The following is a 24,128-nucleotide window of genomic DNA, read 5'->3' as shown; positions in this document are numbered from 1 at the left end:
CCGTCCCTGGGGGTGTTTAAGGAAAGGTTGGACCTGGTGCCTGGGGACATGGTTTAGTGGGTGACATTGGTGGTAGGGGGATTGTTGATGATCTTGGAGGTCTTTTACAACCTTAATGATTCTGTGATTCTAAATTTAACAAAGAATGCATAAGCATAACACTTTACATCATTGGAAAATCTAGCATCCTCCTTCCTTCAATAAGATTTCAGGCTATGATCTCCACCCATGTCATGTTTACATAGTTTTTAAATTACCTTAAAGAAAGTATTTCGTAGAAGGAAAGAATTTTACCCTGTATCTAAGAGAATACAGATGCAATTTGAAAGACAGAATACATGAAGGAACATGCAACAGAAAGAAAAGGGAGCCCCCTTTGATAAACTGAAAAGCTCTTTACTGAACTTTATTTTTTTCTTATTAGTTTTATAATATCATAACAGATATTTTAATTAGCAAGGCTTAAAGCTGCCTCAGTTTGGGAGTAAGGTGAGCAAAGTAAAAAGGTGAGCAACCAGTGAGTTGAGAGAATTACACAAAAAGCTGCTATTAAAAATCAATGGGAAAAGGTGTATATTTCATAGACTGCTTTGATGATCCCCAACAATAATCCTATAAGGTTTGCATGTTGTTTTTTTTTTCACTGAAATAATTTAATCCAGAATCTCCTTTCCTCTGATTTTAATCCCTGTGCAGAACTGCACAAGAGCAGGAGATGAGCTTTCACTTTTCCTACAGCATGATTCTCTTATCCCTAGCACGCTCATAACAATTTCTAGCTCCTAAACAGTACATATTAGTCTGGATTTTTACAAAGGCTAAATGATTCTAAACAGTCCCATGGCTCCTGACCTTTACCATGTCTGTTGCTATAAGTTGTGTTTTCCTTTGTGTGGTTTTCCCCACCTCTACAGACTTGAAGTTGTAATACATTTCTCCTGCAAATGCAGCCTACCCACAATCATAAACAAATTACATTCTCTGTGTCAACATTTGAAACCAAGTCACTAAATCATAGCGTGCTGGGATAGAATTACTGCCCCTATCATCTACCACTTACTGCTATCAAAGCATATAACCGGATTAGTGGGAAAACAGCTGTATTACTCATATATTTAAGCTCTTTCTAACAGCAGGTTTTCTTTCTGCAACAAAGCACAGCACTTCAGATAAGAAAAATTCAAATCCCAGAGGAAACCATGACATATTAACCCCTGGCAGTCTTTACATGACTTAACAGTTCATTCATCCCTTTTTCTCTGGAAATAAACGCAAGAACTATATTAAATCAGTAGAACTAATGTATTTTAGCACATCCACTTTTAAGCTTTTTGTTTCCCAGGATTTCTCCGTATACCAGGCATGGTTGATTAAATCATCCTGTCACTTTCTAGAAGTGATTGGCATAAGCTTAAATCCATGTCTCAGTTGTGGGCATGAATCATCACACATATGGGTTTTGTGGGACAACATCTTGGCAGAGGTTAGCAGTAAAACAGCTCTTTAGTTAACTCAAAACCTCATTACAAACACTCTATGGTTATTAGATCTAACAACCCATAAAACAACTGTTGATTTCTCGGCCAAAAGATCCAGAAGGGAAAGAGAAAATTGAAGATAACTTTCAGTATTCATATATCAATTCACTAATATTGTGTTAACTATAAATTATAATCTTGGGGGGGGTGTTAATTAGACAATTATACTATTCTAATAATAGGATGCTTCAAGAGAAACTGTCCTTAAGCAATAGCGTTAAACATAATGAACAAATTACATTTCCTTCACCTAGATCAAAATGCTTTAGTTGATCTTTTGGGGTTATGAAGGAACCAATGGGGATAGATTTATTTTAGATATGCCTTATCTATTATGGAATAGAATAATATATTTATCTATTATGGAATAGAATAATATGTAGAATTCCAGTGTAGGATAATGATGTCTCTATCATATAATGGGTACTCAGGAAAATGGTGGAGTCCCCATCTCTGGTGGTATTTAAAATACATGTGGATGTGACACTAAGTGATATGGTTTAGTCATGGGACTTGGGATGTCAGGTTGATGGTTGGACTTGTTGATCTTAAAGGTCTTTCCCAATACAGATGATTTTGTGATTCTGTTGTCATTCCTCCATATGATCCTCAGATCATTAAAAAATAATAATAATTTAGAAACAGACAAAAATTAATGACCCATCTGACTTTTAACACAGTTCTTTTAACACAGTTCTTCACTTTATAAAAGTTCTGCACATGGATATGCTCCTGTGAATAATCTTAAGAACAAATACTGAATGTGATAATATATCACTTTATTACGCAGTGTCCTGTCGGTACTTAGCTTTGATTTGAGTCTTTGCTCAGACTGTGGAAAAATAGAACCATCTAACCTAAAATGCTAAAAAAGACCAGACTTCGAGGTTTACTTCTTTCACTTGTAATAGTAAAATCTTCTGTTTCTTGTCTATAGAATATGATTCTCATTCTGTTACAGAACAAAAATATCAAAACATAATCTCTCCCACAATTTCAATATGTAAGTCATCTAACTACATGAAACAGGTAATAGAAAAGTAATTACGATACTAAAAAGATTTAATATGGAATTTTAAATCATAAATGCACAATGTCAAATATCACTTTATAGAATATTTAGAGATGGCATGTTCTATTACGTATAGAGTGAGTGTTGCTTTCCTTTGAGGATGAATTCAGCTCAAGAAAAAAGTCCTCATTGGTTCTGAAGTCAAATTTCAACAAGTGGCTCTGAAGTATTAATTTCATTCAAAGAAAAAAGGTCCTTACATGTTGCAAATTACAAACCACTGGGAAAATGTACTGCAGAAAATTTTCAAAAATTTCTAGTTCTTTTTTGAACCTTGGGACCTCACTGTAATAACACTGAAACTTACTTAATAAAATACCCTAATTCTAAGACTTACTACCTCAGCATTAAGATACACTATTTCTGGCCAGCTTAGAGTAAATGAAAGAAATAGTTGTTAAAACTGCATGAATCAGGAGGCAGTGTGCGTCCACATCTTCAAATGACAAAAGCTGGCATAGTTGCATCGATTCCAGTAACCCATTTCTATCAGTTTAGAATTAGAGTCTTCTTTAAAAAAAAAAAAAAAAAAAAAAAAAAACAAGCAAATAAATAAAACAGTGAACAGAGTTCAGCTGTCTAATGCCATTGCAGAAAAGCTTATTTTCTTTTAATAATAATTAAAAAGGTTCTTTTTTTTTTTTTTTCCCACTGCAACTTAGACTAAAGAAAACCATCTAATTCACTATTAAAAACTTGAAAAAAGGAAATGTCATTGCAAATAAAATTTTCTCGCTACTACTTGGAGAAAGGTCTAGCTAGCCTGACAGCAAAAGATGAAGCAATAAGTGATGTTCAAAGAAATTTCTGATAGTGATATTTCAGGTCTTTCTCCCTGCAGGCTGGCTACAACACATCTGTAGAAGTTGAAAATTGCCTTCAAAATCATTGTAAAGTTACTCACCATGCAGGCTGTCTCTTGTCATTAAGAGTATGCCAGTGCTCCTATCCTAAATCCTTAGAATCAAAGTATTACAATTCAACAACTTTAAAAAAAAAAAAAAAAAAAAAAAAGTGTCTTGCCTGAGGCTAGACTATGGCATTCAAGGTATGAGCCTGAAAACTGAAAGTAGCCCATAACAACCTCCCTCTCTCCAAAACAATTTTATTTTGCCTTCAGCGTTTTTTGAAAACCAGGAATTTGCACTTAAATTTCCATGCAAGTATTAAGAAGACTGAAATGCCACTCCATAATAAATAAATTAATTAAAGAACTATGTAAATCTTTTTTAGAGAAACTGAAGTTTTAAGAGTAGTAAAGTGTAGTAACCACAAATAGTAGTGAAGTTTCAGATTATGTTGTGAAAGATCTTAGCTGCTGAAAATCCAGCCCCGAAAATGCCAGCTTCTCCTTCATTTGATAATCCTTACAATCCTACCTTCCTTGCACCAGTCCTTTGACCTGCACATCATGTATGCTGTCTCTGTGAACAAATTTTGTATATTCTTAATTACCTCCATGTATCCCCTCCCTGTATTATATTACTTGTTGTGGTTTAGCCCTGGCAGCCAGCTGAGTACCACCCAGCCACTCGTTCACTCGTCCCATGTGGGATGTGAGGGAGAATTGGAAAGGTAAAACTGTGACAACTCACGGGCTGAGATAAAGACATGTCACTAGATAAGCCAAAGCCGTGCATGCAAGCAAAGCAAACCAGGAATTCATCCACTACTCCCTACTGGCAGGCAAGTGTTCGGTCACTTCCAGGAAAGCAGTGCTCATCACATGTAATGGTTTCTTGGGAAGACAAATTCCATCACTCTGAACATCCTCCTCTTCCTCCTTCTTTACCCCAGCTTTTACTGGTGATCATGATACCATATGGTGTGGAATATCCCTTTGGCCAGTGGCGTCAGCTGTCCTGGCTGTGTCCCCTCCCAGCTCCTTGTGCACCTCTTAGCCTCCTTGCTGGCAGGGCAGCACAAGAAGCAGAAAATCCTTGGCTCTGTGTAAGTTCTGCTCAGCAATGACTAAAACATTGGTGTGTTATCACCACTATTTTCATCAAAAATCAAAAATGCAGCATTGCATGAGCTTCTGTGAAGAAAACTAGCTCTATCCCAGCCAAAACCATGACACTGTATTATGAGAAAAATTGCTTTGCTACCATCAAATTACTAACTGTAGAACTTCTCAGGAACACCTCATTGGCAGGTTGGATGTACAAACTGTACATCTCTGCATCATTTAACAAAGGCATCTCAACTGCCTGCAGCCCAGAACTCCCCCCTACCTCCTCTAGCACTGTATCTACAAAAAAGACTCTTGAAACACAACATAATACAAGAAGACCACCAACTATTTCAAGAGGATTTACATGTACCAATAGAGTAGATCTATTATACAGACCAGACCTTTATATCAGAAAGTACAATTTGGCTACACAGAAGTTTGTTTAAATGACTTTTGCTTTAACTGCTTCCTTTTCTGCTGCAGCTGATTAGCTCTTCATTCATATTGATGAATCTATGACTTCTACAGCTCCCATTATACTTCACAAGAAAATAGTTAGTGAAATGTGATGTTTTTTTTTTAATACTTTTTTCTTAAGTCTCTTAGCAGGTTCTCAAAACTGGCATTGAAAATAGGTTGCTTACAGCTTTGTTGACAATGCAAATTTTGTTGAAGAAACAGATACTCACTGAAACTACATTCACAAAGTCATCGTCAGACAAGGTCTCTAACATCTCAATGACCGAGGTGCGGATCAGCTTCAATGTCAATCCACTGACACTTCCACTCCTAACAGAAATCCACAGGATAAAAGAAAAGATCACTTTAAAAAAAGAATTTTAAATATGCAAAGAAAAAATAGAGCACCAAACAGCATTCTCAGCAACTTTCACACTTGAATTTTCAATTATTCTCCTAAATTCTCCAACACACCATTAATATTATAGCATTATTACAATAAAAAAAAAGTCAAGTCCAAAACTGGCATTCCAAGCCACAGTCTTGTGGCTATGATTAAGTCATAATGATACATAATTTGCTCATTTTCTTTTCAGCAAATATGAGCCAGTTTACCACGCTCAACCAATGCATTATCTGAACATTTTATACTCCTATGCATAGATTTACAGCTTTAAATTTTCAGATACCCAAAAGGCAGCTTTTTTGATTCAAGGTAAAACCTAAATTGAAGTGCAGAAATAAAAAATGTTGATAAACCTCACTCCTGAACTGAAAGCACTTCACCACATTTAAAATCATTAAATGCAAATTCTCTCTGACCATTTTTATCAGTATAAAGCTATCTGGTTTGACACATCAAGTTCAGTGCTTCCTTCAGTTCTTTGACGTTAGTCTAAACAAAAGAAGCCTTGACAAGGCAAAGAGAGAGTTTTTTTGTTACTAATTTCTTGGCTCAATTTCTGCACCGCATCGAATAAATATCTCAGTATAAACACCAAACATGGGATGATTTTTATATATGGAATCAGAAAAGGTAGCTGCAAATTTCTCGTATTCTGCAATAGCATTATTCTTTTGTGTCCTTACTGAATAACCTGTCAATAAGGGCAAATGAATAGGGCTATACTGGAAAAATGCAACACACACACACAAATTCTTTTCATTTTGTTTTGCATTTCTTTCAAAGGGAAACTTATCTATGAAAATAATTTCAATTGCTTGCAAATCAATGATTTTTAGAAACTGAGCTTTAAATACATACAGTAAAACTTGAAGTCTGCACAAATTCTCATCCTTCAAGCTCATGAAATTATGATTAAATCCACTTTTGTGTTTCTAGTAATTTCTTTCTGCTTTTTGTGTTTTACAGCAAATCTTAGCATGCACAGGAGAAATTTTCATCTGATTTTTAATTAATAAGAAACTGAAAGCAGAATAATATTAAAGGAATACAAAAACACTTCCTTCTACATAGTTCAAATAACTTGTAGGTTTGGTTTGGGCTTTTTGGAAATACATTTTCCTGTGTTTTTATTTTGTTGAAAACCAATTTTTGATCCTTCCATATAAGGACTTTTGAATCATCTCTTCCTTTTTCAACATAAAGAGATTTGTTCAATATATCTAAGAACTTTTATCTCTCTAATGTCAACATTTGAACATTAAACACTTACGCATCAACTAAAATAAGCATATCTTTGGGAGATGCAGCTCCTTGGATATACCTGAAATAAACAGAGAATATGAATGACTCATGTTTGAAAACATATTTGCTGTGTGTTTTCAACACTCTGCAATCTTTAAATTTATCCATCTGAACAATGAAAAAAATCCTCTTATTGTAACTCGTGGAAAACCATGTGCCATCATTTTCTCTCTTGCTGTGTCTCCTTCTAAGAAAACCAAACTGAAATTGCAAAGCCTGAAAATAGGCTATACTGATTAAAATTCACTATTTTCATATGTTGATAACTGAAAAGAGTGTACACTATTTCAGAGCTAAAGGTCTTGATGACAGATTAATTATTTCATCAGGTTTAGGGAAAAAATATTTTGTCCTTTGAGAGAGGATATTCAACTAGTACTGATCCAAGTATCAGTATGCATTATGCCTTGAGAGGCTTAAAGAAAAATATCATGAGAAACAATCCCACTGTTCTCTTTTACTTGTCTAGTAATTCCTTAGCTGGTCTAAACCACCGAGAAATATTTGTAAGCATTTGCTGAAAGTCTAGAAAAATTGGCTCAGTCTGATGATCTAAATTACATTGGATTTTAGCACAAAATCCGTATTTTATATGAACACTTATTTGATAGTTATCTACCTATGAAATGGTTCATGTAAGGCAACACTATGACATAGTACAGTGGATGTTGCATAACAAGCAGTATAACTTGAACATTGGCTGTTCAGAAGAATTAACTCGGTTTACATGAAGAAAACAGCAGTATCTAAAAGTAACGACTATTAGATATTAATAATCTAAAAAATTTGTCTTTAAAGTCATATCTAGGAAGCAAGAGATTTATATACATCAGTCCTTTAAAGAGAGCTTACCATGGTCTTCTGCGAACATCATACAGATCTATTTTGTTTGGAGTTCGACTTTTATCTACCCATGGGGAAGCTAGGAAAAAAATATTGTATAAAGTATGTTTATCTTAAGTATTGATAAACACTTAAAATATAATAAATAAACATCAGAGGTTGTTTAAACAAACATTTATAAACAAACATTTAATATTGATTTAAAAATTCAGTATTTTTGCAACGTGTTTTGGAACTATATACATATACCACTATATATATAAGCATATAATGTAGTAAAAATACATAGAGATAAAGGTTTTCAAGGGCCAAATTGTGTTGAAGAAATAGTTACTGACTATAATTGACCACTGACTTCAATGGAACCAGAATTTCAACTGAAGCACTTTAGAATACGTAATAATTATTTTTAGACAAGAAAGTACTTTATTTCAAAACCACCTGTTACTTAATTTTTTCTCAGTTATGCTCTCAGTTATGTATCTAAAAAATTATCCATTGGCTCAAAAGAGCTCTACCTAAATAGGCAACTTAGAAAAGTAATATGAATGTATCATCTTTTCTAAAAATAAAGTGAGATGGAAATATTCATGTCTGTAAAGAAAATGCTAAGATTAATAATGTTTTGTAAGCATTTCATCTAAGATTTATCATAATTTTCAGCAGGGTAGGCATCTTTTTCTTACTGAAAAAGAAAATGAGCCTTTCAAAACCATTTAACCACTTAACAAACAAACAAACAAACAAACAAACAAAAGTGAAAAGTTACATGATGTTAAGCATCTTTCTGTCTAAGAAATAGAGAGAGCTATAGGCAGTTCTAGGATTCTTAGTTAAAAAAAAAAAAAAAAAAAAAACTATAAGACAAATGGGAAGAAGTGTGATATCTCCATCCGTGAATATAAAGAACAGACACCAGCTCAGAGTAGCTGCTTATTTTTGATTTTACTAAATGAACCCTTCCTTAAGTGACTATAAATTGACCATGACTTGAGTTGGCACATCAGTTCCCAGAATATTTAAAAAGAGCATAATCCACAAGGCATTTATCAGTATAATAACCTCTTTTGTGCACGAGAAGAATCTTGCACTTTACAGCAGTATTGTGTATGAACTAACACAAGACCATCTGTCAGGTCCTGTGCAATCTGAAGGGAGAAAGGTCTTTGACATTTCCAGAAATGAGAGAATAGAATTTTCAGGACTGGTATATATCAATTTTTTTAGTAATTTAGGTATCGTTACTTAGGTATATACAATTTAAATTCACTGTATTCATTTTACATTGTATTAGTACTGCTTTAGGTAAACTAAGAAATGTAAATCAAGATACTGACCAACACAGGTATATCTTTGGCCAAATTATTAGGCTTGCAACAAACATGCAATAAAAGACTATGCTCTATTAAATCTGGCCTTCTTAATCAACCCATATCTAGTCTTTATGAATAGGGAATTATCTGAATGCATCCATCTGGAGTTATTTAAAACAACAGATAAAATACAATTTACACTGTTGGTGTGGCAATAACTCTTAACAATCTCTACTAACAAGTGAATTAAAACATATATATATATATAAAGGGTAAGTCCTACTCCTCACTGCATTCTCCAGAGCAAATAAATTCAATGAGAATTTGGATGCAGGAGCTGAAGGAGAGTGCTTCTAAAAATTAACATATTCTGCTTTAACAGTGGATGTTACCATAGATATTCAAAGGCTCATGGAGAAAAAGACTGGCTTTGTAGATAAAAACTTTGAGCTATAATCAAACTTTTCCAAATTTTGAACTAGAATTTGACTGCATTTCATCTGTGTAACAGAAGACAATATGAGAAATAATCCAGTTACATTTTTCTGTAAAATCTGAAAGCTACAGAAGTATGCTGACATAATAACACCTGACATGTGAGCACATAATTTCCTTGAGGTCGACACCAATTGCCTTGACAGAATATGCTCTGTAATCAGGCCCTTTAGACCAATTATAATGTGACAAATCTTTCAGAAAAACAAAATGGCAAATTTAATACAAACTTGAACTTGCAAAGAACCACCCAGCAACAAAACCTGTCATGCCTGAAATTCTTCCTTTTATTTCTAAAAGTACTAAAGTGTCTTTAAAACAATATTATTATTTTCCCTCCCCTCCTCTTTCCTTCCCCCCTCTCTCTCTCTTTGGAGAGAACACTCAAAACTTCTGCTTGAGACAGACTAAAATGAAATCTCAAGACTCTACTAAGTCTTGCATTCAGTTCTCGGTAGCTTTCTGGATTGCCACAAAGTTCAAACTGACCCTTTCTGTTTCTATCTATATTAGTACATTAAATAGCACAATGGCAGGGCAGCCATTCACCCAGACTATGCCATTCCTTCTGGAGATTCCTGTGAGTGATCACATATACATTTTTTCATCTGGGGAAACAGAATGAGTGATGAACACAATAGCTAAATTTTGCTGCTTCTTTTTAATTTGCTCGTCTCTTTCAGTCTAAACAGTCTTGGAAAGACTGTCAACAGTTTCACAGAGGTTTAGAGAAGGTCTTTAAAAGCATTATTTCTTACTATGCCATTAAAACAGCGTTTCCTGTGCCACGTATAAATATTTTTTCCCCAATTAATATATTACCTTCTTTTGAGATAAATTTAACAAGCACCTACAAGCTTAAGTTTCCATTTGAGGGAAATTTACTGGATTTATTCTGTGTCTGCTTAATTTTTCATCAGATAATTAATGGCTACTGCATCATACAAACACAAATTAGGAAATATAATGTTTACCAGGGAAAGCAGCTCTACTAATTTTTATGATGTTTTCTACACCAGCAAATGTAATCCAGTAGTAAGTCTCTGCATGGCTTAAGATAAATAAGGACTCAACTCTTAGTGTCTAAAATTTCATTCACACCAAGGAAATGCTGAAATCCCACTTCAACCTCAAGAATTAACACAACTAAATTATTCACTCATACTAACCTCTCTCTGGATTAACACTTAATTTTAGATGGCTTTGAATGGGCATTCACTGTTTTTGGTGATGTTCTGAGTATTTAAGGATCTTACTGAAATTGCTATTACTAGGAAACTGAAATCCCCTTAAGACACTTGATCTCCCACAATCTATTTTTCATTTACTACAATTTCAATTTTTATTGTGTTTTAGAGATGATAAAGTCTCTCTATGCAAAAATAAGTAATTATGGATTTATAATTATATCAAAAATAATTAGAGGGGATATTGACAACTCAAAAAATAACAATAAATTAAAACAAACAAACAAACATGCATTGCCTAGGTCCATATACAGAACACCTTATAATGCTATTTGGGGAAACTGGCTTGGGTCTTACAGTCTAAAGCCTCATGTATAAAGGTGAAAGCAAACATGAAATACACAAAAAGATTATTAGACATTTTCCTAAAAAAATGAAGATCGGTGACCTTCAGATTTACATGTTGATCTATATAACCTATTGTTTAAAACTTGCATTTTAAACAGCTGCCTTGGAATCTGGCTCACAGAACATCTTGAAGAGATCAGCTTTGGTGTACTTCATTGTTGCATAGTAATATTTTTGAACTACGTCAACACTACACAATTCTCTGGTGCATACATTAGGCTTTATTCATCCTTTGATGATTTTCTTGTTTGGCATATGGTTAATTTAATATTTTATAAATTATTCATTAGACTTGATACCCTTCCTATTTCTGCTGTTTGCATTATGGATGTTGTAGGTCTGGCTATATTTCAAGCATGAGTAAGGCATGTTTTTCTGTTATTTCTGCACACGTAGTGGAAATCCTCAGTTTTGTTGATTATATACATCGCCAATTCATGTAGTATAGAAGTTGTCCTGGGGTGAAGCCTAAATGAAAGTATTGGTCAAGGGAGATCCTGACTGCATCTGCCCATTTCTAACTCATTTGATGATTATGGCATGTGCAGGGAAAACAAAGAGGCATGGGAGAGTGTCATGGGCTTTCTCTAAAGTCCTAATTAATAAGACCTCAGTTACATCCATCCTGCTCTACTGTTTAGGTATGCATGCACAAGAAGCAAAGAGGCACAGATGAATTATTAACAGCTTTACATCCCTGTCACATATTTGGGGAAAGAGGCTAAAAACTGACAGACGGGTAACAAATGGCAATTATCAAATCCCAGACAGCATTATATTATTCTGACTCAAACTTTATTTTCCTTTCCACCTCAGAGGGTACTAGGTAGTAAACATTAGTACAGCATTTACTGGGTTAGGCAAACAAGTATTTTTTAAAGGTGAATTTTACAAAGCTGTCTCTCAGGAAAACATTCATATGGATATTCAAAACATCCATAAATACAGACCACTCAGTTCCCTGTGCCAGACTCAGTGAAGACTTCCAATGATGGAACAAAGTTTGCTGTGCAACCTACAGCTCTTAGCTTCATTTCATATTCCCTCTCGTCTTTCAGTGAGTTCATGTGAACAAAAGTGCATTCAGGTATGTGATAGCCCGTCTTAAAATTCTTGGATTAGATATATGGAGATATAGGAGAGCTAGCATTGGCTTTTCTTCTTAATAAAAAATAAAATAAAAAAAAACTCCAGACGTTAACGAAGCAGGTCTCACTCTGCTGCTGAAGCTTTCCCTTCTTAGACAAATTAATAATGGAACAGGTTTGAAAATCAATTTCTAATAAAATAGAGTGGTATCTCTCCAAATGAAGGACTTGCTGTGCACAGCTGCTCTTGTGTTAACCACTAATGGCAAGCAATAGTGTTGCAGCTATGATATTGAACTCTCCAAAGAAAGTCATTACTGAAGCAGATACTAAGAGACTAGAAAGCCTAAAAAATCCATACAAAATGAATCAAAAAGCACTGAAAAACTTCACTTTTTTTTTTTTTTCAAAAGGCTTCATATTTTATAGCTGACAGTTCCTGTTAACATTCAACATTTAAAGGAGCCTTCAGAGTTTTTCAGAGTTTTTAAACAAACAAACAAACAAAAATAAACCAACACCAACAAAAAACAACAAACCAGCTTCCCAAGAAATGCAGCTTATAAATACTTAATTACCACAGTTAGTGTGTAGGTTGGATAATTCTGCTTTTTCTACTGTAATAAGTATCTTTGAGCATTATTCACTTCCTTTTTTCTTGACTTCTAGGAGGAGAAGACATGGGCTGGCATAATTTTGTTCTAGCCATACTCTTGATATGGAAAATCTTGCAAGATGGTCATTTTTCAAAACTGAAGTGCTGAATATTGTGGTTGTGTGAGCAAATCTACCCAATTACAGGCTAATGTGTTATTTCTGGGGAATTAATCAACATTGAAGCCAGCGGTCCACCATAACTTCATGCTGACGTTCATGCCATCTCTGTTTTTATAATATAAATTGAAATCTCCAGAATTTGCCCTAGAAAAATGCTATCTTGGTGCTTCTGCAAAACTTCTCAAGTTTTAGGAAGTTTCAGCTCTCTTTGGGTGAGCAATACATTTATGGAGGATGAACTTCAGTCTATAAATGCAGGGGCAGAAATAATTGCCTGCAAATTGAGATAACACAGACACATGAGGAGTTAATTTTCATTGCAGACTGAAGTTTCATAGGTTCAGATGACTTCAGTGGTTTTTTGTTTGTTTGTTTTTGGCATCTTGGGATGAATAAAACCATGGATTTGGGTACATGTGGCCTGTTCCCATGTAAAACTCACTGCTGGACTGATTGGGAATGAAACGCAGCCCAGTATTGTTCATAAACATATAGTCAATACATTCTGAAAAACCTCTGTGAGATGATTATTCTCTTTTTTTCTGTATGATGATGATACTATGAAAGTTGCAGAGGACATTGCACAGAGCTTTCTTTGTTAGGTAGGTTTTACCTGAAAATAATTTTAGCTCTTGGCAATTTTAAGTCACTGTCTGAATAAAATAGTTAAGAAGCAAGTAACTGTATTCAGTCTTGTCTGAACATCTTCTGTTCTAGTGTGGAATTGGTGAGGAAGGATCTGTTTTTTGGGGGGAATAGTACTAATCAGGTGTTCTTTCAAGTCATAATTCCAATAGAAGTATCTTAAGTATACTGGTGCAAAGCACTTTACGATGATTATCGTTAGGGATTATTAAACTTATGGCTACATTTTACTTTTAACTAAAAATTGTCTCAACAGTTCTGATCTGACATTGACCAGCTATGGCACATGGCCATTTTCACTGCTCTGCAGACCAAATACTGCCACAATGAGTCTAGATCCAACAATTCTTCTTAAAGGATACTGAATCTATTTACAGACTGTCATCAAAGTGTTATTGCTAAATAAAACCCACTAGCTGGAATCTGAGACTACTCATTTCATCAATAACCTCTCTAGTATTACACTGTGGCAAATACTACTTACTATAATTCCCTGAGAGAGCCGAGTTGGCATTGCTGACCCAACAGTTTTTCATTACTAAACATTAATCAAAATTGATAGTATGTTTTTATTCTAGTTACATTTTGCAGTCAAACGTTCTTAAGTGTATTTATTGCTAGAACTATAAAGCCTCTTATGTCATATTTGGCTGCCAATAAATATCTGCTGTCTGCAGTTCAAAACAAAATACATCCTTTATCAAGGATCTTGGTCTTACAAAACAAAATAAACAGAGAGAGGTGAGGTAGTGATTAATAGTAGTGTTTTTTAAAATTTGCTTAATTAGTAATTACTGCAGTGAAAATAATATGCTTCCCATTGCAGTATTTTAATGAAACATTGATTAACAATTATAATCCCTATTAGCTCTATAATTAAGAAAGATTTCAAGATTAAAAGAGGAAGTGATTGGTTTGCACCTACATCTCCAAGAAGCTTGCCAAAAAAATTGATAGTAAATTGTTCTTTTGGAATGCTGCTTTCTAAAACTTAGCAATAAAATTAGCTGGATAGATGCCTGAGAAAATTTAGGGAACTTAGTATCTGTCAAACCATATTAAACTACTTTAATTAAATTAATTTATTTTTGTGTAACAGACTTGTCCACGGCTCTGTGCTTAATTATAAATTAAATCTGCAGTCTAATCTATATTAAAGGACCTTCCCGTCTACATGAAGTCAATGAAGTTTTACATGTGCAAGCCCACAGGGAATGGTTTCAAGATAAAAAAGTTATTTTTTTTTCATGAAAAATCAATTCTAAAAAAAAAAAAAAAAAAAAAAAAAAAGCTGTATGTTATGTCCTGCGTTGCTTGAGCAGGCTTGGGAGGCTTGGAACAGATGACCTGCAGAGGTCCCTTCCAACCTCACAGCCTCAACTGTTCTGTGAGTATTCTCACTTAGTTTTACCTTTTAAAAAGTTACCAGACATTCTGTATTAGAAGGTCCATATCTGTTGAATGAGATTTACCCTTTCAGAATATTAATCTATTTCATCTATTTTATGCAGGTGTATGCAGTATCTTATCATTTGAGATTGCTTTATTTCATCTGTTTTTTAAAGCATTCCAGAAATTGAAGTTTTGGATTGGGAAATACCATGTTGTGATACCAATTTTATGCCTTTGTAAATTCCATTTGGATTGAAATGAATTAGCAGTTTCAATTATCGTGTTAAAGTGCTGTCAGATTACTGCATTTCTATTCACAAATACATTGCCACCGAAACTATTGAAAGTGATAGTTGACTATTGAAAGTACCCTCACTATTCTTTAGTTTAATTTTATTTTTTTAAGGCAAGACACAGTTTGTCAAATAATTTCAAGAAGGAGAAGCTTAGTATAAGGAAACTCCATTAAACTGACTAAAGGCCTAACTGATAGAGGTGAAAAATTAAGTTTCAGGTCCATAAAGGTATCCTGAATCTGTGGCTCTTCTCTACAATTTGTCTTGGTGTTCGAGAATGAGAGTGAACTGAGGATATTCTAGGAAAAAGTTAATAAACAAAATGAAGCAAGTAATATATTTATCTATAAAGACAGAAGTCTACCTCTATGTAGTCTCTAATATTTCTGTTGGCAAATCTTGTGAGGTAAAGACAGGAAGTTGCTGTACAGTTAGTTTCCTTTTACACCCATCACTGGTTCTGCTATCATGGCAAATGGCATCGTAGATTTGTTTTTATACAGTCTTTGTAATACTTACCTTTCTTCTAGTTCTATTCTAATCTTTGGACTGATTACATCATAATATTAGAGGAGGTGAATACTTTGGTACCATTACTTCCTTGATCTGCTTCTGTTAGCTATTTTACATAAAGTGGAGATCCCTATTCTATTGTATCTAATTACTGTTGTATCTAAACCTAATATCATTGATTATAAAGAAGAAGGTCTGAATAAAGGAATTGGTCTAAATGTTGTGCGTCTCAACCTAGGTCACAGACAGAAGAAAAATGATTTGACACCTTGATAGAGAGAAATATTCTGAAGAGTCAGACAAAGCACAGCTGAAAATTATACAAGATCATGTATGGGATGCTAGAGGAGTCTATAATAGTACCAACAATGGAATACATGTAGGAAACAACAGGATACATGCAAAAAAAATATATTTTTAATTGTACTTATAAAGTATTTCACACACTATCCAGCCATAAATATGATCCCTTAGTGCTACTGCTTACTATGGTGACAAGGACTGCCTCAGAGCCTCCTGAGGGCAGAAATAATGTGCCATCTAGCCCATTACTCAAGGAAATGGGATACGATCAGATGAAAACAGTTCAAGAAACCTGTGATTGAGGAATTGCTCTACAGCTTAGAGGTATCAAAGATTGACTGTTTTTAGGAGAAACAGGACTGCACAGATATACCTCAGCTAATAATAAGCAGATTTAGCTATAGTTTTAATTTTGTTTTTTGATAATTCCAAATTCACAAATATCATCGCTATGGAGAAACTCATCTCTTTGCAGAAGGCTTACCTAAGGCCAACATAATGAAGCAATGTTTTACAATTTTTAATATAATTTTCAAAAATCTAATCTGAAAGGCATCCCTTCCAATATATGAAGCATGATTCCATTTTTCAGAACATTTATGTGTGTTAAATAGGTCTGCAAACTGAGACAGAGTTCACAAAAAGAGAGAAATGGGTAAATTTGTACCTGATCAAAAATATATATATATAAAAAAAGAGTTTACCAATTTGAGCTATAAAAGGAAGGAAATGGGAAGAAGAGGCACAGAACAACACATGTACAATTTACGGACTGCCAGATTGCTCCAGATTACTCTGTGGGTGTGTAAAAATTAGGAATAAGGGAATTACCAGGGATTTATGAATTTATCTTCTGACAGGACTAGACAGCTAATAAATACATAGGCATGTGGCTAAGGACTAAGCAGGAGGTGTGAGGTTCTGATTTTTATACTTAATATAAATTTGTGTTTAATGGAGTACATACAAATACCACATCCACCTGTAAAATAAGGAAAACAAGTTTGTCCCATCTTACAGAGGCGCTCTAAGAAATATTATATAAAGATTCTGAGTCTCCTGTGTTGGGAAGAATCTGAAGTGGACAGCACAGCTAGACATAAGAATATATTTTTCTATACATAATACAATTTTACACTTGAAAATGAATTTCCCAGAGGTTGCCACAGAGATGTATTTAAGAAACACTTCTTTTTCAGCACTTGGAAAACACCAAGTGGTGATAAATGATGCTCCCAAACAAACACACTACTAATAGATCTGAAAAGCATTGAAACAGAACCCTTGGAAATAAAGAAATATAAAATTAGCATTTTCAATATTATCTTTTCTTCAACATCTAACTGTATTTATTTCATCAGTATCTAGCATGACAAAACAAACAGGATTCAAGTGCTGTGATATATTCCTTCCTGCAAAATAGCCTAAGGCAGTTTCTCTGCCAATGCTAGCAGTTGTGCTAATGATACAGAAACAGCTTCACTCTCAGAAGCAGCAACAATCCTGTTTAACAGAAGAGAAAGGATCTCAAGGTTCTTCCTTAACCAGTTGTAGGCAAAAGAAATAAGACATTATACACAATTATCTTGTGTGTAGTGGACACAGTATTCTACCATTGGCAACAGCATCTAAAAAGAACATTAGTAGCACAGTAAGCCTTGCCATAAAACAAAGTTTTCCATTATCTAGTGCATATCAAATATCAAATTAAGGTTACAGATTATATAAATTTGGTAAAATATACACCTATTTATATTAATTTCTGTGATCCACTAATGGGATTATTTGACAGGTGAAACAGATGCTGGTTGAAATAACCAAGTTGTATTCATTGGCCTTAGCTCCAAAAGTAAAAACTAACTGTCAGAGATCATGGACTCTGCAAGACATAAGCATGGTGGAGTTGTATTTTCACTGACTTTAACCATAAGATTATCTGTCTTGTCAGTCATTTTAAAAAATAAGAGAGGTACTGTCAGTCATTTTAAAAAATAAGAGAGGTACGAATCTCATTGGCAAATGTTTAGCAGATTCTTTACACACCACACAGAAAGCAATATATATTAAAAAAAAAAATAACTGAACTGTTCTGTTTTTCAAAGGACACCATCTTTTGTTCCTCTTCCTGTGAAAAATACAATTACTTACATATTTCATCCACAGCTTACTCCCCCTCATACTAGCTTTATGCCAGAATAAGTTCACAGTCATTGAGTTATTTTTGATATACAGAAAACCCACCTATGTAATAAAGTCATCTTTAGCTACCTTTTATCTCTTCTAAATAATTCAGATATTTTTTAAGACAGTATGTGAGATAGGACAGTTCTTTAGGAGAGTTCAGTTACCTGGGTAATACCTAGCGAGGCCAGTTGCACTACCAAAGACCTGCCATAGTAAAGTGGGGTCTTCTTCCCTGTTCCGCTTGAACACATCATCCAATGCAGCAGTCCAGTTAAGTTCATTTAACACGATTGTTGCTGTCAAAGATAAAATGGATTTGGAGTTACAAAGTTACATCTTAACAGAAATTGCAGTGACTACAAAAAGCAAACTGAACTATTATGGAAAGTAACAACATTTGATTTAACTAATCAACAATATAAATGTAAATAAACACATTGCTCTTCTTAAGTTCCTCACATTGTCTTCTTCCCATTGCATTGTCTGTATGCAGTGACTGTTGATTTATTCATACAATCACTATCTTCTAAAAATACTTGGTTTCTGAGATGTTACTCTAGATGCACTTCCCAGTTATAGAAATGTAAATGCAGGCATATAAAGTTGATGTTTTTATTAATCACGGAACAGAACAATATGAAAGACTAGAATGATGTCAACAAAACTAGGTGAGCATTGTAGAAAAGCTAACAAAGATTTCCCTTTCCAAATTGATGCCCTAGGGGGATTCTACAGTAAAAAGACAACAATGAGTATTTGAATTAAAATATTAAGATGGGACCCACATGCACTCATTACTGCATGCCAACAAGATCTTCATGTTTATAGATGTGATCATTTACAGAATGATCAGCAGTGTGAACATTAATATTTATAAGGTGGGTCAGTTCCACAATGAATTTAAAATACAAGGAAATTTACATTTTTAAGCGTGATCAGCTAAACACTAAGTGGTTACACATAAATTTATATTCACAGAGTTGTCCTGTACTGATGTTTGTTTTAATGAAAAAAAAAATCTATTTCTATTTTTATTTTTATTTCTGTTTCTGTTTCTAATATATTAATATTCTACACCTTTGTGATAAATGCTGGGAGACACTCTAAAACAATATTACATGATATAGATAAATAATCTTTTTCTCCATCACTTAATCAGCTATAAATATCTCATTATTTTCTCCCCCCAAATATTTTATTATTGTTAGGCAATAGCTGACATTTTTTTTTATTTTTTTTTTATTTTTTTTTTTTTAGAAAGAGCATGGTGATTTTTCAGCTGGGCTCTATTTCCTTCCTCTGTGATGCTTAATGGCATCTAAGTAACACCTAGATTAGCAAGCCAAGAAAGTAAAGAGAACTAGATGGGAAAATAAAGCAAACAAACAAACAAAAACAACCAACCATCCAACATAACAAACAAAAATATTTGAAAAAAACTGAAGATGTAGATATAAATCCTAAGAATAGCAAGACTGTAATTTAGATCCTGCTTACACTACGGTATTGCACACAAGAAAGAAACTTTACGTTCTCTTGCAAATGGGCAAGTCAAGCTGAAAGAAAAATAGCTCACATTTAAGACAGATGAGTGGCATCACAGTACAAAATTCTATATATAGGTTTATATTCCATTGATACCATGAAAATAGAAACAATAAAAATAAGGACAGGTTAAAAGTTAACAGCCGACAGTTTGAAACACTTTGAAAATCAGGTTGTTACAGGTACTACAGAAATGAGATTGTAACATTAAATTTTATAGGCTTGTTTTTAAAAGTTAAGGAGGAAACTGCTACACCATGTGTTTTGCAGAAAGGTTTATGTGTTTTAGAGAGGATTTTTAAAGTAACATTACTATTTGAAGGTACAGCTTCTTGTAGAAATATCCAATTAAATGTCCAACCCTTGACATTCCCTGTAAAGAATAAACTTTATAGTATGTACCTGTCTCTTTGTAAAGTAGGTAATTATAAAAATACATGCTTATTTGAGAAAGACGAAGAATTCCCTGCAGTACCATGAGAAGTTCATTTTCATTTTAAAGAACAGGTTGCCCAGGGAGGTGGTGGCGTCACCATCACTGGGAGTGTTTAAGGAAAGGCTGCACGTGGCGCTTAGGGACATGGTTTAGTGGGTGACGTTGGTGGTAGGGGATGGTTGGACCAGATGATCTTGAAGGTCTTTTCCAGACTCGACAATTCAATGGTTCTATGTTCTATGATTCTAACTTAAAATTGCTGTAGCCTCTACCCTCAAATCTGTCAGCCACTTTACCACCCTGATCAGGCCACTGATGCTCATATTCAGTAAAACATCCAATCAGAAATAATATTAAATTATTCACTCCCATAATTGCTCTCCTCAATCAGTGGCTATGCCTCCTCATGTACAAAACTGAATACAATATTTCTAAAGAAAAGATTTCCTTCAGACAGGTAACCTTACAAACAAATGAACTATATTCAATATTAAAATATATTAGCCATATTACTATATATTTACAAATATAATTGCAAAGAGTATCTAACATCATACAAACATATGTTGCAGTTTTATACATATGAACATTTAAGTACATCACACCTGCATATGCACACTCATACATATATATTTCTAAAATACATGCATGTACAAAAATGGAGAAACTAAGAAGACAAACTACTAACAGTAAAATAGCTAAGTACTGAAGTACCGAATAGCTATGTTGGAACAAATAATTTCAGCATTTTATTAAATTTGTGGAGATTAAGCAAGAAATATGACTCTCTGAATCTTATTTGTAATATTGGTGGAGAAGTGATGCCTCACAATCAGAATAAAGATTTTAATAATATTTACTTCCCACTTTCCCCTCCCCCTCCTCATTCTAGACAATTTTCTCCCAGAGAAAAACACATCCTAAAAATATCCAAGAACTTGCAGCTTTAGAAAAAAAATCACATCAAGTTGGAAATAAAATAATAATGTGGATTGAACATGAGCAACAAGAGCAGAACATCCAAACAAAAGTAAAATGAAATAAATATGGGAAAAGGCTACTAATGGTATGAAAGACACACAGAGTTTATTTGGTGGGACTGTTATGCAAATGGCTGATTGTATTTTTATTTTTTTAATTGAAAAAAAAAATATTCCTGGAGCATTTGCTATTTGCAATTCAAACTTGCTCCCTTTATTCAGTTTTTTTGTGTTTTTTTTTTTTTTTGTTGTTGTTGTTGTTTGTTTGTTTGTTTTGTTTTTTTCATTAGCACACTTGTATCTAGATTGCAACCCATATTTACATTAATTAACCCAGTGAACGGTAAATAAGGAAAAGGGTACTGGGAATTTCAGCTTTAATTGTTTATTTTTCTATGTGTTTTTCCACAACATACTTTGCCCTTTTGCTTCTGTTAAAGAACTCACCCTGGATTTCAAAAGGAAAGACGTAAACCTTGTTTCTTTTATTGCAATACCTCTGGTAATTGGCAATTTCAAAACAATATCTCTTAATTCTGGTTTAAGCCTACAGCAATGGATTTAAAACTTGTCAACCAAAGAAAAGAAAGCAAAAACCTCATAAACAGCAACAAAACTATTCTTCAGATGGCTCCCACTGAAATATCATGATTCTCAATTTGCACATAAAAATCAATGCAGTGCTACTTTCACTAGCTCACAGTAGAGACCACACCACTTGTCAGAATACCCTAATTTGGAAAGACATGGATTTATACTGGCCTCATGAATATAAGTGAGAATTCCACTTATTTTCCTGTTATTAAAAAGCATATTTTACTAAAACAAAACGTTTAGAGGTTTTATAGCCACACGTATTGAGATGATGTATATCCTACAAACACTTATGTTTCCTTTTGAGTTAACATTCTATAGAGGAAAGAGCTTTTGACTGATAATTGACAGAAAATCTCGTTTGAGACAACTCTCCAATAAGCTTATTTCCAATTCTTCTAAAAGAAGTCTTTGAAGATTACTTCTTCAAAGTACTTCAGCTGCTACCTTTCACTTGATATAGGCAGGATGTAGAAATAAAATTCATCATCACACAATAGGAAGCATCATTCTTCCTGGCTAATTCCAATGAACTCCATCCATCTTTTCCTTTCTCCCTCTTCTTTATGACATGAGGTTTAGGGGCCTTGACAAGGAATGGATTCAATTTTCCTCTGCAAATACAATCAATAAAAAAGAACTGGAATGTACTTCTGATGATTTATTAAATGTATAGGCCCCGGACTGCATACAAGGCAGAGTGTAACTTTATTTGAAAAGCCGGAGAGCTATTTACTATATCAGAAAATGTGTCAGCTACTGTTCCCTGATGAGGCAGCTACATGTACACTGGGGAGAACAGAAGGGACTGCCTCTGCAGACCATTAATTGTCTTTTAGCGTATGGCAAGTATTACAGCTCCATATCCTGTTTAATGAAGTTGACTCACTGATTTCTTTGAAGTTAACACTGACTAATTATTTTTATGAATGAAATATATATTTGCAGCCCAATATTATCGTATTTAAATGTAGGCACAGAGAAAGAATATATATACAAGTGCTGATTTTTTAATATACTTGCAGGGACACAGAGGTTTCTTTTAGTGGTCATGCTAATTGGATATCACAGAAATTCTACTGAACATATAGATTGCCTTTTTCATGACATGTTTTTTATCACGGTTTTGGCTGGGATAGAGTTGATTTCCTTCACAGAGGCTCATATGATGCTGAGTTTTGGATTTTTGATTAAAATAGTGGTGACAGCAGATCTTTAATTTTTTCAAAATTAAATTCCTTCCAGCTTATGTTAAATTAAATGGAATGTTACACACTCTCAGATATTATTGGAAAATTTCACTAATATTTCATTATATGTTGGACCAAGAAGGGTTTTTATTATTATTTTCAACTTTGAAGGCATTTGTATTAGATGTTTGCACTGACTCAGATAAACATAATTCTCAAAATTCTCTTCATAATTCTCAAATATAGTAATTTAAAAAACTATTCTGGTAGAAAATTAAGCCTCAACCCTTCAAATCTAGGTGCATGCTATTTCTCTCATGTAAAGTTCAGTATGAACAAAAGGCCAGAGGAAAGGAAAGATTGTAGTGGCTCCAAATTGAATACTGTCTCCTAGGTAACTGGTCCTCTCAGTGGAATCGGAAAACTGAATTTAGACACTTAAGCTTTCAACAGAATACCACAGGAAAGTGCTTAACTTAGCACGGTTATCCAAGAAAAATAACAATAATAATAATTTAAGTAAAAAAATCACAGCTGTTTAGAAACCTGTTAAAAATGAATATAAATAATATATGTATGTGTATGTGTGTGTGTGTGTGCATGAGAACTGTGGAGTATTTTATCCCACCTCTCCATGGAGGTTAAGGAAATACATCATAGCTCCAAAGGATGCACTGCCATCCACTCACACTGGTAGACCACACTACTAGATATATACATGGATCGTAGGAATATGTGTTTAGAAACTGTACACTTTAAATAAGGTCCGTACACATACTTCAGGACACCAAGTTTATCAAATTAGTTGTAAACATTGTAATAAATTGTATTTAGTCTTGAAAACATCTACCAGATGATTTGAAAGTGTTCTATTGTGAATTGGCTAAATATATTAGGAGTTAATTACATATTTTGAAAGGTCAAGAATTACAAATGGGAAAAATTACAAACTGAATAAAATGGTGCATTTGTTATGCTATTTTTTGTTGTTTCTTTTGTTTTGTTTTGTTTTGTTTTAATAATCAAAACAAGCATTTAAGAAACTGAAAGGACATTTTTTCTTTTCTTCTAAAGCATGGGAGGAAAAATTTTTAAAAAGTGGGGGGGGAAGTCTTAAAATTGAACATGCAATAGCTATTACACAGTGGCATTTCCAATTGGATAGGTCATTAGGTCATTATTTTAGGTGTTGCTTTGTCTGATATTTT

General features: G+C 33.8%; 1 protein-coding gene and 1 long non-coding RNA gene across 9 annotated transcripts in view; one reads left to right on the top strand and one right to left on the bottom strand.

Annotated features, from left to right (window-relative positions):
• The window catches only part of CACNA2D1 (calcium voltage-gated channel auxiliary subunit alpha2delta 1), a 393,216-nt gene that overhangs the window by 92,007 nt on the left and 277,081 nt on the right, over window positions 1-24,128 (bottom strand). For all 8 annotated transcript variants that reach the window (XM_035343652.1, XM_035343643.1, XM_035343692.1 and 5 more), the window contains exons 7-10: window positions 18,340-18,471; window positions 7,584-7,653; window positions 6,700-6,750; window positions 5,254-5,353 (exon numbers count right to left, since the gene is read on the bottom strand). In XM_035343652.1, the coding sequence (XP_035199543.1) occupies window positions 5,254-5,353; window positions 6,700-6,750; window positions 7,584-7,653; window positions 18,340-18,471 (353 nt within the window). The remainder of the gene's footprint in view (window positions 1-5,253; window positions 5,354-6,699; window positions 6,751-7,583; window positions 7,654-18,339; window positions 18,472-24,128) is intronic.
• Window positions 17,602-18,052, top strand: LOC118176624. Its single transcript, XR_004755493.1, has 2 exons — window positions 17,602-17,960; window positions 17,992-18,052. It is a non-coding gene; the product is annotated as an uncharacterized LOC118176624 (long non-coding RNA).

The sequence above is a fragment of the Oxyura jamaicensis genome, chromosome 1, assembly GCF_011077185.1.
Source record: "Oxyura jamaicensis isolate SHBP4307 breed ruddy duck chromosome 1, BPBGC_Ojam_1.0, whole genome shotgun sequence".
NCBI classification, from domain to species: Eukaryota; Metazoa; Chordata; class Aves; order Anseriformes; family Anatidae; genus Oxyura; species Oxyura jamaicensis.
The sequence above is the reverse complement of the archived record's forward strand: the minus strand, read 5'-3'. Positions and strand labels throughout refer to the sequence as shown.